Source organism: Pseudophryne corroboree, chromosome 3, assembly GCF_028390025.1.
Source record: "Pseudophryne corroboree isolate aPseCor3 chromosome 3, aPseCor3.hap2, whole genome shotgun sequence".
NCBI lineage: Eukaryota > Metazoa > Chordata > Amphibia > Anura > Myobatrachidae > Pseudophryne > Pseudophryne corroboree.
The window spans coordinates 154493071-154511091 of NC_086446.1; the positions used below are offsets into that span (position 1 = coordinate 154493071).

General features: G+C 47.6%; 1 protein-coding gene across 1 annotated transcript in view; it reads left to right on the top strand.

Moving 5' to 3' along the window:
• Nucleotides 1–18021, top strand: part of LOC135054978 (glycine N-acyltransferase-like) — a 268645-nt gene that overhangs the window by 14850 nt on the left and 235774 nt on the right. The window contains exons 2-3 of the mRNA XM_063958502.1: nucleotides 9520–9598; nucleotides 17705–17812. Of these exons, the coding sequence (XP_063814572.1) occupies nucleotides 9521–9598; nucleotides 17705–17812 (186 nt within the window). The 5' untranslated portion in view covers nucleotide 9520. The remainder of the gene's footprint in view (nucleotides 1–9519; nucleotides 9599–17704; nucleotides 17813–18021) is intronic.

The window sequence follows — 18021 nt, forward strand, 5'->3', positions numbered from 1 at the left end:
GACATGTCGTCTACTGTCACTGCATATGATTCTCTCACCGTTGAAAGAATGGTGGCGGATTATATGAGTGACCGCATCCAAGTAGGCACGTCAGACAGTCCGTACGTATACTGGCAGGAAAAAGAGGCAATTTGGAGGCCCTTGCAGAAAACTGGCTGTTAGGTGCGGCGGTCTACGGCCGTGCCCTGACTGAGCAGCGGTCACGGCCGCCGCGCCTCTCTCCTTCCCTGTCCCCCGCACGGCGCCTAGCAACGCCAGGACGCCGTGCGCACGATAGCCGCCGGGTCCCTGGCAACGCAGGACGCCGTGCATGCAGGGCTGCCGGGTGCATAGCAACGGGGACGCCACAGGTGGACCGCGTTCCCCGTTACTAAGAATAGTTAATTAGGTTGCTCGTGCAGCAGGGCAGCTGCACGGCAACTAGTAATTAGGGTCTGGGGGCTGGTCCTGTTGGCCCTCCTGTTATTGGCCAGCAGGGCCTTTTTATGTGAGCCAGCACACTGCAGCCCCGCCGGTGATAGCTTCTTGTATGCTGTACCTGCCTTGCAGAACTCTGTTCCTGTCAGCCGTGTTTGGTGGATCTTGTTCCCTGCCCTCTGGTACTTTGGAGGTCCGAAGCCGGTCCTGGGAATCCTTCTAGTCCTTGCGAACCTGTTTGTGTCATCTGGGGTTCTCGCCCGGTTTCGTGAGTAGCGGCTTCTGCCGCATGTTGCGGCCTATGCCGCTTAGTGTTTACTTCTCTGTGAATTGGTGCATTTGCGGAGGTTTCTGCTTTCACTGTCCTCCCCGGAACTCGGCGGTGCCGTGTGGGGAAGTGGACAGTGGTTTCTTTGTAGTTCTTTTCCTTTGGCGGCGTGCCGCACATACGTTTAGTTTTTAGGTAGTTTATAGCCCCTAGCGTGGTTGTTTCAGTTAGAGGTCCCCTTGTTATTACCCTGTCTCAGTTCACACCTTGTCTTTCTTTAAGACCTGAGGGGGCATCGGAGTTGGGCAGACCTAATCCGCCCTTCAAACGCGGCTGCCATGGGCCCAAGAAACCATAGTCATTCAGGCGTGAATTGATAACACGGGTAAGACAATGGAGGTAGGGTTCTAGGGGCTATTTCCTTCCCATTTCCCAATCCCAGCATTCCGTCTTGGTGCTCAGGACTCACTACATAAGATCTCCCCTGTCCTGAGCATCAGGATCGTAACACTGGCTTTATTTTACATAAGTTGCCCACCTCCAGTGTGTACTCCGAAAGAGTGTTTAGTGCAGCCGCTCACCTTGTCAGCTATCAGCGAACGAGGTTACTTCCAGAAAATGTGGAGAAGATGATGTTCATCAAAATGAATTATAATCAATTCCTCCATGGAGACATTCACCAGCAATTGCCTCCAGAAAGTACACAGGGACCTGAGATGGTGGATTCCAGTGGGGACGAATTAATAATCTGTGAGGAGGGGGATGTACACAGTGAAAGGGTGAGGAATCGGAGGATGAGGAGGAGGTGGACATCTTGCCTCTGTAGAGCCAGTTTGTGCAAGGAGAGATTGATTGCTTCTTTTTTGGTGGGGGCCCAAACCAACCAGTCATTTTAGTCACAGTTGTGTGGCAGACCCTGTCGCTGAAATGATGGGTTTGTTAAAGTGCGCATGTCCTGTTTATACAACATAAGGGTTGGTGGGAGGGCCCAAGGACAATTCCATCTTGCACCTCTTTTTTCTTTCATTTTTCTTTGCATCATGTGCTGTTTGGGGACTATTTTTTTGAAGTTCCATCCTGCCTGACACTGCAGTGCCACTCCTAGATGGGCCAGGTGTTTGTGTCGGCCACTTGGGTCGCTTAGCTTAGTCATCCAGCGACCTTGGTGCACCTCTTTTTTTCTTTGCATCATGTGCTGTTTGGGGACTATTTTTTTGAAGTGCCATCCTGCCTGACACTGCAGTGCCACTCCTAGATGGGCCAGGTGTTTGTGTCGGCCACTTGGGTCGCTTAGCTTAGTCATCCAGCGACCTCTGTGCAAATTTTAGGATTAAAAATAATATTGTGAGGTGTGAGGTGTTCAGAATAGACTGAAAATGAGTGTAAATTATGGTTATTGAGGTTAATAATACTATGGGATCAAAATAACCCCCAAATTCTATGATTTAAGCTGTTTTTGAGTGGTTTTTGTAATAAAACACCCGAATCCAAAACACACCCGAATCCGACAAAAAATTTTCAGGGAGGTTTTGCCAAAACGCGTCCGAATCCAAAACACGGCCGCGGAGCCGAATCCAAAACCAAAACACAAAACCCGAAAAATGTCCGGTGCACATCACTAGTTCTTATGCACATTCGCAAAAAAAAAGTATTCATCGATTACTCTGCAAAAGTAAAGCATAGACACAAGCCCATTTTCAGAAAAGCTGTCCTGCACCACCCCCCAAATGGCACCAGCCTGTCAATAGGGCTGCAGCTTAGGGGGCACTGCATGCAGTGACACAGGACCTGTTCTGCACATGTGCAGGACATGCACACTCTTCCTGCAATTGGAGTTGTGCACAAACCACCTGGTTTGCCTATAACTCTGAATCATGCCCCTTGAGCTCAGACATATGTCTCTTTGTTGGCTCTTTGTAAATCTTTAAATTAGAGATGAGCGCCGGAAATTTTTCGGGTTTTGTGTTTTGGTTTTGGGTTCGGTTCCGCGGCCGTGTTTTGGGTTCGACCGCGTTTTGGCAAAACCTCACCGAATTTTTTTTGTCGGATTCGGGTGTGTTTTGGATTCGGGTTTTTTTTTCAAAAAACCCTAAAAAACAGCTTAAATCATAGAATTTGGGGGTAATTTTGATCCCAAAGTATTATTAACCTCAAAAAACATAATTTACACTCATTTTCAGCCTATTCTGAACACATCACACCTCACAATATTGTTTTTAGTCCTAAAATTTGCACCGAGGTCGCTGTGTGAGTAAGATAAGCGACCCTAGTGGCCGACACAAACACCGGGCCCATCTAGGAGTGGCACTGCAGTGTCACGCAGGATGTCCCTTCCAAAAAACCCTCCCCAAACAGCACATGACGCAAAGAAAAAAAGAGGCGCAATGAGGTAGCTGTGTGAGTAAGATTAGCGACCCTAGTGGCCGACACAAACACCGGGCCCATCTAGGAGTGGCACTGCAGTGTCACGCAGGATGTCCCTTCCAAAAAACCCTCCCCAAACAGCACATGACGCAAAGAAAAAAAGAGGCGCAATGAGGTAGCTGACTGTGTGAGAAAGATAAGCGACCCTAGTGGCCGACACAAACACCGGGCCCATCTAGGAGTGGCACTGCAGTGTCACGCAGGATGTCCCTTCCAAAAAACCCTCCCCAAACAGCACATGACGCAAAGAAAAAAAGAGGCGCAATGAGGTAGCTGACTGTGTGAGAAAGATAAGCGACCCTAGTGGCCGACACAAACACCGGGCCCATCTAGGAGTGGCACTGCAGTGTCACGCAGGATGTCCCTTCCAAAAAACCCTCCCCAAACAGCACATGACGCAAAGAAAAAAAGAGGCGCAATGAGGTAGCTGACTGTGTGAGAAAGATAAGCGACCCTAGTGGCCGACACAAACACCGGGCCCATCTAGGAGTGGCACTGCAGTGTCACGCAGGATGTCCCTTCCAAAAAACCCTCCCCAAACAGCACATGACGCAAAGAAAAAAAGAGGCGCAATGAGGTAGCTGTGTGAGAAAGATAAGCGACCCTAGTGGCCGACACAAACACCGGGCCCATCTAGGAGTGGCACTGCAGTGTCACGCAGGATGTCCCTTCCAAAAAACCCTCCCCAAACAGCACATGACGCAAAGAAAAAAAGAGGCGCAATGAGGTAGCTGTGTGAGTAAGATTAGCGACCCTAGTGGCCGACACAAACACCGGGCCCATCTAGGAGTGGCACTGCAGTGTCACGCAGGATGGCCCTTCCAAAAAACCCTCCCCAAACAGCACATGACGCAAAGAAAAAAAGAGGCGCAATGAGGTAGCTGACTGTGTGAGTAAGATTAGCGACCCTAGTGGCCGACACAAACACCGGGCACATCTAGGAGTGGCACTGCAGTGTCACGCAGGATGTCCCTTCCAAAAAACCCTCCCCAAACAGCACATGACGCAAAGAAAAAAAGAGGCGCAATGAGGTAGCTGTGTGAGTAAGATTAGCGACCCTAGTGGCCGACACAAACACCGGGCCCATCTAGGAGTGGCACTGCAGTGTCACGCAGGATGTCCCTTCCAAAAAACCCTCCCCAATCAGCACATGATGCAAAGAAAAAGAAAAGAAAAAAGAGGTGCAAGATGGAATTATCCTTGGGCCCTCCCACCCACCCTTATGTTGTATAAACAAAACAGGACATGCACGCTTTAACCAACCCATCATTTCAGTGACAGGGTCTGCCACACGACTGTGACTGATATGACGGGTTGGTTTGGACCCCCCCCAAAAAAGAAGCAATTAATCTCTCCTTGCACAAACTGGCTCTACAGAGGCAAGATGTCCACCTCATCTTCACCCTCCGATATATCACCGTGTACATCCCCCTCCTCACAGATTATCAATTCGTCCCCACTGGAATCCACCATCTCAGCTCCCTGTGTACTTTGTGGAGGCAATTGCTGCTGGTCAATGTCTCCGCGGAGGAATTGATTATAATTCATTTTAATGAACATCATCTTCTCCACATTTTCTGGATGTAACCTCGTACGCCGATTGCTGACAAGGTGAGCGGCGGCACTAAACACTCTTTCGGAGTACACACTTGTGGGAGGGCAACTTAGGTAGAATAAAGCCAGTTTGTGCAAGGGCCTCCAAATTGCCTCTTTTTCCTGCCAGTATAAGTACGGACTGTGTGACGTGCCTACTTGGATGCGGTCACTCATATAATCCTCCACCATTCTATCAATGTTGAGAGAATCATATGCAGTGACAGTAGACGACATGTCCGTAATCGTTGTCAGGTCCTTCAGTCCGGACCAGATGTCAGCATCAGCAGTCGCTCCAGACTGCCCTGCATCACCGCCAGCGGGTGGGCTCGGAATTCTGAGCCTTTTCCTCGCACCCCCAGTTGCGGGAGAATGTGAAGGAGGAGATGTTGACAGGTCGCGTTCCGCTTGACTTGACAATTTTGTCACCAGCAGGTCTTTCAACCCCAGCAGACCTGTGTCTGCCGGAAAGAGAGATCCAAGGTAGGCTTTAAATCTAGGATCGAGCACGGTGGCCAAAATGTAGTGCTCTGATTTCAACAGATTGACCACCCGTGAATCCTTGTTAAGCGAATTAAGGGCTGCATCCACAAGTCCCACATGCCTAGCGGAATCGCTCCGTGTTAGCTCCTTCTTCAATGCCTCCAGCTTCTTCTGCAAAAGCCTGATGAGGGGAATGACCTGACTCAGGCTGGCAGTGTCTGAACTGACTTCACGTGTGGCAAGTTCAAAGGGCATCAGAACCTTGCACAACGTTGAAATCATTCTCCACTGCACTTGAGACAGGTGCATTCCATCTCCTATATCGTGCTCAATTGTATAGGCTTGAATGGCCTTTTGCTGCTCCTCCAACCTCTGAAGCATATAGAGGGTTGAATTCCACCTCGTTACCACTTCTTGCTTCAGATGATGGCAGGGCAGGTTCAGTAGTTTTTGGTGGTGCTCCAGTCTTCTGTACGTGGTGCCTGTACGCCGAAAGTGTCCCGCAATTTTTCTGGCCACCGACAGCATCTCTTGCACGCCCCTGTCGTTTTTTAAAAAATTCTGCACCACCAAATTCAAGGTATGTGCAAAACATGGGACGTGCTGGAATTTGCCCATATTTAATGCACACACAATATTGCTGGCGTTGTCCGATGCCACAAATCCACAGGAGAGTCCAATTGGGGTAAGCCATTCCGCGATGATCTTCCTCAGTTGCCGTAAGAGGTTTTCAGCTGTGTGCGTATTCTGGAAAGCGGTGATACAAAGCGTAGCCTGCCTAGGAAAGAGTTGGCGTTTGCGAGATGCTGCTACTGGTGCCGCCGCTGCTGTTCTTGCGGCGGGAGTCCATACATCTACCCAGTGGGCTGTCACAGTCATATAGTCCTGACCCTGCCCTGCTCCACTTGTCCACATGTCCGTGGTTAAGTGGACATTGGGTACAACTGCATTTTTTAGGACACTGGTGAGTCTTTTTCTGACGTCCGTGTACATTCTCGGTATCGCCTGCCTAGAGAAGTGGAACCTAGATGGTATTTGGTAACGGGGGCACACTGCCTCAATAAATTGTCTAGTTCCCTGTGAACTAACGGCGGATACCGGACGCACGTCTAACACCAACATAGTTGTCAAGGACTCAGTTATCCGCTTTGCAGTAGGATGACTGCTGTGATATTTCATCTTCCTCGCAAAGGACTGTTGAACAGTCAATTGCTTACTGGAAGTAGTACAAGTGGGCTTACGACTTCCCCTCTGGGATGACCATCGACTCCCAGCGGCAACAACAGCAGCGCCAGCAGCAGTAGGCGTTACACGCAAGGATGCATCGGAGGAATCCCAGGCAGGAGAGGACTCGTCAGACTTGCCAGTGACATGGCCTGCAGGACTATTGGCATTCCTGGGGAAGGAGGAAATTGACACTGAGGGAGTTGGTGGGGTGGTTTGCGTGAGCTTGGTTACAAGAGGAAGGGATTTACTGGTCAGTGGACTGCTTCCGCTGTCACCCAAAGTTTTTGAACTTGTCACTGACTTATTATGAATGCGCTGCAGGTGACGTATAAGGGAGGATGTTCCGAGGTGGTTAACGTCCTTACCCCTACTTATTACAGCTTGACAAAGGGAACACACGGCTTGACACCTGTTGTCCGCATTTCTGGTGAAATACCTCCACACCGAAGAGCTGATTTTTTTGGTATTTTCACCTGGCATGTCAACGGCCATATTCCTCCCACGGACAACAGGTGTCTCCCCGGGTGCCTGACTTAAACAAACCACCTCACCATCAGAATACTCCTGGTCAATTTCCTCCCCAGCGCCAGCAACACCCATATCCTCCTCATCCTGGTGTACTTCAACACTGACATCTTCAATCTGACTATCAGGAACTGGACTGCGGGTGCTCCTTCCAGCACTTGCAGGGGGCATGCAAATAGTGGAAGGCGCATGCTCTTCACGTCCAGTGTTGGGAAGGTCAGGCATCGCAAACGACACAATTGGACTCTCCTTGTGGATTTGGGATTTCAAAGAACGCACAGTTCTTTGCGGTGCTTTTGCCAGCTTGAGTCTTTTCAGTTTTCTAGCGAGAGGCTGAGTGCTTCCATCCTCATGTGAAGCTGAACCACTAGCCATGAACATAGGCCAGGGCCTCAGCCGTTCCTTGCCACTCCGTGTGGTAAATGGCATATTGGCAAGTTTACGCTTCTCCTCCGACAATTTTATTTTAGGTTTTGGAGTCCTTTTTTTTCTGATATTTGGTGTTTTGGATTTGACATGCTCTGTACTATGACATTGGGCATCGGCCTTGGCAGACGACGTTGCTGGCATTTCATCGTCTCGGCCATGACTAGTGGCAGCAGCTTCAGCACGAGGTGGAAGTGGATCTTGATCTTTCCCTAATTTTGGAACCTCAACTTTTTTGTTCTCCATATTTTATAGGCAGAACTAAAAGGCACCTCAGGTAAACAATGGAGATGGATGGATTGGATACTAGTATACAATTATGGACGGACTGCCACGGTTAGGTGGTATAAAAAAACCACGGTTAGGTGGTATATATTATAATAATAATACAATTATGGATGGACGGACTGCCTGCCGACTGCCGACACAGAGGTAGCCACAGCCGTGAACTACCGCACTGTACACTGGTTGATAAAGAGATAGTAGTATACTCGTAACAACTAGTATGACACTATGACGACGGTATAAAGAATGAAAAAAAAACCACGGTTAGGTGGTATATATTATAATAATAATACAATTATGGATGGACGGACTGCCTGCCGACTGCCGACACAGAGGTAGCCACAGCCGTGAACTACCGCACTGTACACTGGTTGATAAAGAGATAGTAGTATACTCGTAACAACTAGTATGACACTATGACGACGGTATAAAGAATGAAAAAAAAACCACGGTTAGGTGGTATATATTATAATAATAATACAATTATGGATGGACGGACTGCCTGCCGACTGCCGACACAGAGGTAGCCACAGCCGTGAACTACCGCACTGTACACTGGTTGATAAAGAGATAGTAGTATACTCGTAACAACTAGTATGACACTATGACGACGGTATAAAGAATGAAAAAAAAACCACGGTTAGGTGGTATATATTATAATAATAATGCAATTATGGATGGACGGACTGCCTGCCGACTGCCGACACAGAGGTAGCCACAGCCGTGAACTACCGCACTGTACACTGGTTGATAAAGAGATAGTAGTATACTCGTAACAACTAGTATGACACTATGACGGTATAAAGAATGAAAAAAAAACCACGGTTAGGTGGTATATATTATAATAATAATACAATTATGGATGGACGGACTGCCTGCCGACTGCCGACACAGAGGTAGCCACAGCCGTGAACTACCGCACTGTACACTGGTTGATAAAGAGATAGTAGTATACTCGTAACAACTAGTATGACACTATGACGACGGTATAAAGAAAGAAAAAAAAATACCACGGTTAGGTGGTATATATTGTAATACAATTATGGATGGACGGACTGCCTGCCGAGTTCCGACTGCCGACACAGAGGTAGCCACAGCCGTGAACTACCGCACTGTACTGTGTCTGCTGCTAATATAGACTGGTTGATAAAGAGATAGTATACAATACATACAACAATATACTACTATACTGGTGGTCAGGCACTGGTCACCACTAGTCACACTGGCAGTGGCACTCCTGCAGCAAAAGTGTGCACTGTTTAATTTTAAATTAATATAATATTATGTACTCCTGGGGGCTCCTGCTATAACAACCTGCAGTGCTCCCCAGTCTCCCCCACAATTATTATAAGCTTTGCCTTTTATACATTGATGTGCAGCACACTGGGCTGAGCTGAGTGCACACAGACTGAGTCACACTGTGTGACTGGCTGCTGCTGTGTATCGTTTTTTTTCAGGCAGAGAACGGATATAGCAGAGAACGGATATATTATATTAAAATAAATAAAAGTTAACTAACAACAACTGCACTGGTCACTGTGGTAAACTCTGTCTGACTCTGCACAATCTCTCTCTCTCTTCTAATCTAATTTCTAATGGAGAGGACGCCAGCCACGTCCTCTCCCTATCAATCTCAATGCACGTGTGAAAATGGCGGCGACGCGCGGCTCCTTATATAGAATCCGAGTCTCGCGAGAATCCGACAGCGTCATGATGACGTTCGGGCGCGCTCGGGTTAACCGAGCAAGGCGGGAGGATCCGAGTCTGCTCGGACCCGTGAAAAAAACATGAAGTTCGTGCGGGTTCGGTTTCAGAGAAACCGAACCCGCTCATCTCTACTTTAAATGTAACATGCTGTATTTGGTTCATAGAATGCTTTACCTGACCTGTTCCTCAAAACTGGCCACTCTGAGAAGACTCCTGGTCAGCAGCTTTCCAGAGTCACTGAAGGTAACGTAAGGCTGCAGATACCTACAGATATATTGCATGTATTGTATAGCGGGGTACACACTATACGATAAATAAGACAATGTCGCTATCTCAGCGACTATCGTATAGTGTGTACCCTCAAGTCAACCCAGTTCATCATTTTATGAATTTGGTGGTGGCATTGTCCCATTGGATGTGCTGCATATGCAATGGGACGATGCCACAGACAATGTGGTTTTGTTACATGAAGCATGTAATACTATATCGAGCAGTGTGTACGATGATGGAATATATTGTTACATCACATAGCAGCATCACCATCATTCAGATGTGTACCCAACTTAAATTCTTCAGGGGAGGTTGGCAGATTCTGCACCAGGGGCCTAAATTAGACCTGATCGCCGTTGTGCGAAACTGCACAGCGGCGATTATCGAATGACTGTGCACAGGATGGTGCGAAAATTTTGATTGCAAGGCGTACGCAAGGTGATTGACTGGAAGAAGACTTTTGGGGGTGGTGACTGGCCATTTTCTGGGAGTGTCAGGGAAAACACAGGCGCTCCCAATCGTTTTCTGGAAGGCTGTGTGACGTCAGCTTCGGCACCAAACAGCTTGTTTGTATTGCACTGTAGGAGTAAGTCCTGGGCTATGCACACACTGCACAGGCTACACAGAATGGAAAAATCATTCAATGGTGAATGAGTTGAGAACGGAAAATTGCAGATGTCCGCTGTCAGGTGAAGTTTTCACACGGCATACACCTGCATTCACACACTTGCACGGGGCAGGTTTTCACTCTCTATGGGCGGTGACTATCTGATCACAGATCTCTGCAAAAACACAGAGAAACATTCAGGTCTGAATTAGGCCCTAGGTACAAACACACATGGCCAGATTAAGGGTGGGGCGACAGTGCTTGTGCTCTGTGCTGCCAGTTTCCTGAGTCTAGTGCTTAAAACCTGGTCCCTATCCCGTATTTTGCAGCTCTGCCTCAAGCGTCCACCTGTGTGCAAACGCACCCCAAGACCCACGGCTAATACCATGTACATCCAGCTGTCGTCACCGTCCCGCCGCAGTCCGGTCTAACCTTCTCAGCCATCCATGCCGGCCTACGAGGCACCCGTCACAGCCACAGATCACGGTCTACCAGCTCTAACACCTCTCCCCAGCTAGTACAATTGTGACAGTTTGCACTGGCCCAATGGATCCGACTGTAGCTCAGGCCCTGAGTACAGAACTCTTGCAAACCATTGCCTCCCGCCTGTAGTAGCTGGAAGCAACTCAGTGATAGCTAACACAGTACTTACAAGAGACGTCCTTACTCCAAGACTTCTTCCAGTCATCACTGGATAGAGTACATCCCTCAATTTGGACTGAACTGTCCACCAGCCAAGTTGTCACCTCTTCCATGGTTTCTTTGCCGACACACTTGTGGCTGCCAAGCCCCAATAATTTTGATGGAAATCCCAAGTTGTGTCATGGCTTTTTAAATCAATGTGATTTGTATTTCACGCTACAGCCAGCCAACTTATCTTCTTCAAAATCTAAAGTGGCCTACATAGTCTCCCTGCTCACTGGGCCAGCCTTGGAATGGGTTTCACCCCAATGGGAGAGGGAGGATCCTATTCTGAATGACCACGCTAAATTTATTGGCCACATTCCAAAATATCTTTGATGAACCTGGTCGGATCTCCTCTGCCTCCACTGAGATTATGCATCTCTGCCGGGGAAACAGAACTGTGGGGCAATACACCATCCAATTTCAGACACTTGCCTCGGATCTCCGTGGAATGAGGAAACCCTGATCTCTGCTTTCTGGAACAGGCTGTCAGAGCGCCTCAAAGATGATCTGGCGTCCCAAGACCTACCCACTAAGTTGGATGAATTGATCTCCTTATGCAACAAGGTAGGACCTGAGACTCTGGGAACGCCAGGTTGAGAAAAGTCGGAGAAAGCGTTTCAGATCTCCTCCACCAGTTACCATTCCTCCAGTTCCAGATTCCACGGAAGCACCCATGCAAATTAATCGGGCCCACTTGTCACCAGAGGAACGCATGAAGCATCACCGTGAAAACCTATGTTTGTACTGTGGAGATTCTGGTCATCTCATCGCTTCCTGTCCACAGAGGCTGGGAAACTCCCGCTCCTAACCAGTCAAGGAAAAGCCAGGTTAGGAGTGATTTCTTATTCTCCAACAAATTCAGCGAGAGAGTCAGAGATTCTTTTCTCATTGAAACTATCACATGAAGTCAAGATATTGGCCCTCATTCCGAGTTGATTGCTCGCTAGCAGTTTTTATCAGCCGTGCAAACGCTATGCCGCCTCCCAATGGGAGTGTATTTTAGCAGAAGTGTGAACGAAAGGATCGCAGAGCAGCGACAAACTTTTTTTGTGCAGTTTTAGAGTAGCTCAATACCTACTCAGCGCTTGCGATCACTTCAGACTGTTCAGTTCCTGTTTTGACGTCACGAACACGCCCTGCGTTCGCCCTGCCATGTCTGCATTTTTCCTGGCACGCCTGCGTTTTTCCGAACACTCCCTGAAAAAGGTCAGTTGACACCCAGGAACACCCTCTTCCTGTCAATCACTCTGCAGCCAGCAGTGCGACTGAAAAGCTTCGCTAGACCTTGTGTGAAACTACATAGTTCGTTGCACTTGTACGACGTGCGTGCGCATTGCGCCGCTTACGCATGCGCAGAAGTGCAGTTTTTTGCCTCATCGCTGCACAGCGATCGAATGCAGCTAGCGATCAACTCGGAATGACCACCCTTGTCATTACAGCTGTTGACGGTAACCACATCACCAATGGAAAGGTTACCTGTCAGACTTTGCCCTTACAAATCTGTGTTGGTGTTCTCCACGTGGAGCAAGTAGAACTCCTAGTGATTTTCAAGGCCTCCCATGGAATAGTTCTAGACCTTCCCAGTCTTTGAAGACACAATCCCAAGATCGATTGGGCAACCATGCAAATTCTCTCTTGGGGTAAATCCTGTTTCTCATCCTGCCTATCTAGTGGTTGGCCCCTTTGTAATATCAGCTGTCATTCCCCAGACCCTTTACCCATCCAGTATTCTCTATTTAAGGATGTTTTCAGTAAACAGAGTGCCAACATTCTGCCGCCCCACAGGCCTTGGGACTGTCCGAGCGAGTTAATGCCTGGGAAGATGCCACCTCGGGGATGAACTTACCCTTTGTCCGCTCAAGAGACCAAATCCATGTCTGAATATATTCAGGAGAATCTCAGTAAAGGATTCATTCATCCTTCTACTTCACCAACTGGAGCTGGTTTCTTTTTTGTTAAAAAGAAGGATGGGGGTCTGCGGCCTTGTATAGACTATAGAGCTCTCAATGAGGTTACCATTAAGAACCAATACCCTCTATCCCTGATCACAGAACTCTTTGATAGGGTGAAAGGATCCCCCATCTTTAACAAACTTGATCTGAGAGGGGATTACATCTTGATTCGGATCCGTGCTGGGGACGAATGGAAGACGGCATTTAACACCAGAGATGGACACTATGTATACTTAGTTATGCCATTCGGACTCAGCAATGCTCCTGCCGTCTTTCAATATTTTGTTAATGAGATTTTTCATGACATGCTTCACAAGTCAGTGGTAGTCTATTTGGATGACATCCTAATCTTCTCATCAGATATTAAGGCGCACCGACAGCAAGTTTGCAAAGTTCTTCAGAGATTGCGAGAAAACTATCTTTACTGTAAAATGGAGAAATGTGTATTTGAGGCAACCTCCATTCCTTTCCTCAGCCATATAATTTTCGCCTCTGGTCTCAAAATGGATCCCGAGAAGGTTCTTGCTATACTCAACTGGGGCCAGCCTACTACGTTACGTGCTATGCAGTGATTCCTAGGATTCGCCAACTATTATCATAAATTCATCAAAGGCTACTCGACTATTGTGGCTCCCATAGTAGCCTTGAGCCGCAAAGGAGCCAATCCATCATACTGCTCATCAGAAGCAGTATCTGTCTTCCAGCGTCTTAAACAGGCTTTAATTTCGGCTGCAGTTCTTCATCAACCGGACAGTTGGATACCAACAAAAAATTTCTCCTGAAGGTGGATGCTTCCTTAGAAGTGGTAGGGGCGGTTCTCTCTCAAAGGGCTGCGGACAGTTTTTTACGTCCTTGTGGATATTTTTCTAGGAAATTCTTACCCGCTGAAAAGAACTATCCGATTGGTGAACAAGAGCTCTTAGCTTTGAAACTCGCTCTGGAGGAATGGTGCTACCTTCTTGAAGGATCCCAACATCCTGTGATGATTTATACCGATCACAAGAATTTAGTTTTCCTGAAGAATCTTCACTGCCTCAATCCCAGGTTGGCTCGTTGGGCCATCTTCTTCTCAGGTTTTAATTTCACATTAGCATACTGTCCTGCAGGGCCGGTTCTTTGCCTTGTGGCGCCCCGGGCAAAATATAGGGGCGTGGCTTCAAATGGGGGCGTGGCCACGGCGCTGAAAGAAAAAATAAAATAAAAAAATATATACTTACCATCCCCGTTCCTGATCCAGACCGCCTCCGCCGGCGCCGCCGCTCTTCTCCTCTCTTCGATCTATGGGAGAGACGTTATTACGTCTCTCCCATAGAACAGCATAGACACTAGAGGTCAATTATGACCCCTAGTATCTGTGCCAGTATGTTGTGCGGTGCGCGATTACGTCATCGTGCATCGCACAGCAAAGGTCCTCTCCATGAAGAGAAACTAGACCGTAGCGTCTAGTTTCCCTTCATGGAGAGGACCTTTGCTGTGCGGTGCGCGATGACGTCATCGCGCACCGCACAACTAAGGTCTTCTCAATGAAGGGAAACTAGACGCTACGCGTCTGGTTCCCTTCAAAGCGGGGGGGCACAGCAGGGCACAGCGGGGGGCACAGTGGCGGATCTTGCCCTGGTGCGGCGCCCTCCGGATGGCGCCGGCGCCCTCCGGAAGGCGGCGCCCCGGGCAAAAGTACCGCTTGCCCGTGGCAAGAACCGCCACTGCTGTCCTGGTTCCCAGAATAAAAAAGCAGATGCGTTATCCTAGTCCCTTTGCTGTGGGAAGAATTCTGAAGCCCAGCCACTAAGTCTAGTGTTAAGTCCAACAGTTTTTGCCGCAACTACCATCCAACCTCCTGCGGGAAAGACTTTGGTACCACCTGATCTCTATAAGAAACTTCTACTTTGGGCACATGCTTCCCAATTTTCTGGTCATGTTGGGGTCCACAAGACATTAGAGTTAGTGCAGCGTTCCTGTTGGTGGACCCTCCATGAGGCCTGATGTGACTGATTTCGTTTTTTCTTGCATCAATTGCTCACAGCATAAAATCCCCAATTAAGAACCCACTTCAACCACTCTCTGTCTCTTTTCGTCCATGGACCCATCTGGCGATGGATTTCATTACGGACTTACCTAGCTCCAACGGTTTCACTACGATCTTGGTGATCATTGATCGCTTTTCAAAAATGGCTCACTTTGTCCCTCTCAAAGGTCTCCCATCAGCTCCAGAGTTGGCATAACTCTTTATTTCCACCATCTTCAAGTTACATGGGTTGTCTACAGAGATTATATCTGATCATGGAGTCCAGTTTGTAGCCAAGTTTTGGAAGTTCCTTTGTTCCGTGTCCCAAATCAAGTTAACATATTCTACGGCATAACGCCCACAAACTAACAGTCAAACAGAGAGAGCTAACCAGGACCTGGAGATCTATTTGCGGATTCATTTGTCCTCCTCACAAGATGACTAGATGGAACTACTTCATGGGCAGAAGTTGCCCATAATAATTCTTACCATTCCTCCGCCAAGACCACTCTGTTTTCCATTGTCTATGGTCTGCATCCATGAGCTCGGAATTTCTGAGCCTACCTGTTCAAAATCTTACTGCAGTCAACTCTTCTATTCGCCAATTTGCTAAAATTTGGAATCAAGTACATGCTGCTCTTCATAAATCCTCTAGCCGCTACAAGTTTTGGGCCGATAAAAAAAAGACGAGCCGTGCCTAGCCTCAAAATTGGAGATCTGGTGTGGCTGTTTACATGGAACCTGAGGCTTCAAGGTTCCCTCTATGAAGTTTGCGCCTCTATTTATAGGTCTGTTCCCTATTGAGAGGGTCATCAACCCAGTTGCTTTTAAACTCAAGCTCCCTCCATATTTACGAGTTCCTAACTCCTTCCACATCTCCCTACTCAAGCCTTTAATTCTGAATTGATTCCAAAAAGAATCTGCCACATTCTCCCAGAGTTCTTACTGATAGAGGAATAGTATTCGATTTTAAGTGAATATTGGATTCCCGGACATGTTATGGTCGTCTACAATATCTGCTGGATTGGAGAGGTTATGGGCCTGAGGAACGGTCCTTGGTCAACTCCACTGACGTCCATGCTCCCACTCTAGTTCGTAAGTTTCATATTCTGAATCCAAGGAGGCTGGGAAAGTGTCCAGAGGCCACCCAGAAAGGGGTGGTATTGTCACGGATGGCAGGGCCAGCAGGAGCCGGGACTTACCCATCCATGCGCTGTGGCCAGGTCCCCAGCGGCGTTGCTGCAGCAGATGGCAAGCAGCTGGTGAGTGGCAGCAGGAGTCCCGGAAGTTAGCAGGGAAGCAGCGGACAGTGTGGAGGGACTGCTTGTGCGGGCTGCAGCTTTGGCGGCGCCGGGAACAGGGTACCGCCATCTTGCTTCTGGTCACATGACCAGTGGAGCCAATCGGGAGGCAGTGTTCCAGGTAATTCCAGGATAGCCAATCCCAGGGGAGAGCAGGGGTTATCTGAGTCTAGTGCTTAGAACCTGGTCCCTATCCCAAATCTTGCAGCTCCACCTCAAGCGTCCACCTGTGTACAAATGCACCCCAAGACCCGCGGCTAATACTGTGTACCTCCAGCTGTCATCACCGCCACAGTCCGGTCTAACCGTCTCAGCCATCCGTGCTGGCCTGCAAGGCACCCGCCACGGATCATGGTTTACCAGCTCCAACACCTACGCCGACCCGGAGAGGCCTAGCTCGTGTCCCAAGAGTTATCTTTTTATTCTTCTTTTGTGAATCTCTTCAATCCTGAGTACTGTTTGCTACATGCGAAGGAACTTTATCCAACCAGCCCGCTTCCATCCTGGAGAGTCCTCCACTCAAACTGAACCCAGTCCGGAATTATCAGCCCCAACTAGTACAATCGTGACAATATGTTGGATTATAAGGGCAATCCTAAGCCATTTGGAGGTTTATTTGGTGGTAGGCGCATTTGCTCCCGACTCATACATAGGAAAAGGCACATGCAAAGAAAAGCAGGATTTATTGCCAAGCTGTAAACCTACTAACAGTTTTGAATGTCTTATCCCAGGAGTATGTGTAGAATCCTAGGGAGCAGGGCTATGTTACCTCATATGTGTCTATTAATACTCAGATTTGTTTTACAGGTTGAGTATCCCTTATCCAAAATGCTTGGGACCAGAGTTATTTTGGATATCGGATTTTTCCGTATTTTGGAATAATTGCATACCATAATGAGATATCATGGTGATGGGACCTAAATCTAAGCACAGAATGCATTTATGTTACATATATACCTTATACACACAGCCTGAAGGTCATTTTAGCCAATATTTTTAATAACTTTGTGCATTAAACAAAGTGAGTCTACATTCACACAATTCATTTATGTTTCATATACACCTTATACACACAGCCTAAAGGTCATTTAATACAATATTTTTAATAAATTTGTGTATTAAACAAAGTTTGTGTACATTGAGCCATAAAAAAACAAAGGTTTCACTATCTCACTCTCACTCAAAAAAGTCTGTATTTCGGAATATTCCGTATTTCGGAATATTTGGATATGGGATACTCAACCTGTATTAGTTTTGGAAAGATGGCATATTTGCACAAGAGATCAAAAGCTCAGGCAAAGTGCCTTTGCTTCCACAGCATGGTGCGATCTTCACCAAGATGTCACTCGAAAATTGGTGCCGCAGAGGAGAAGGCACAATGTAAGGAGGAGCAGGGACAATGTAACTGTAATCTGGATACAAGGTGTGCAGGCCACCCTGCACCCATTATAAATACACCTATGGTATTTTCATTATATAGCAAAATATATTTTATCTGAAAATGTTTTTATTGTATCCACCATGCAGGTGTGCGGGGCGTTGCATCATGTCATCCATGATAACCCTTTCAGGCTACAGATTCTGGTGGATCAGTGGCCAGAGTTTACTTCTGTCATATGTCGCCCCCCAATGGAGGTGAGTTGAAAAAACAAAGGAAGATGTTTCTAGCAATGGTTCTTTAATCCAGTGCCATTCTATAGGGATTGCTATAGAATGGTTCACTAATCATGATCTCCATCAATAGTGTCATCAGTACTCTGCAATGATGGCAGAAAACTATCGATTGAAAACTTTATACCATTCGTGGGCATCACTGTTGTTGGACACAGGAACACAGTAAGCCA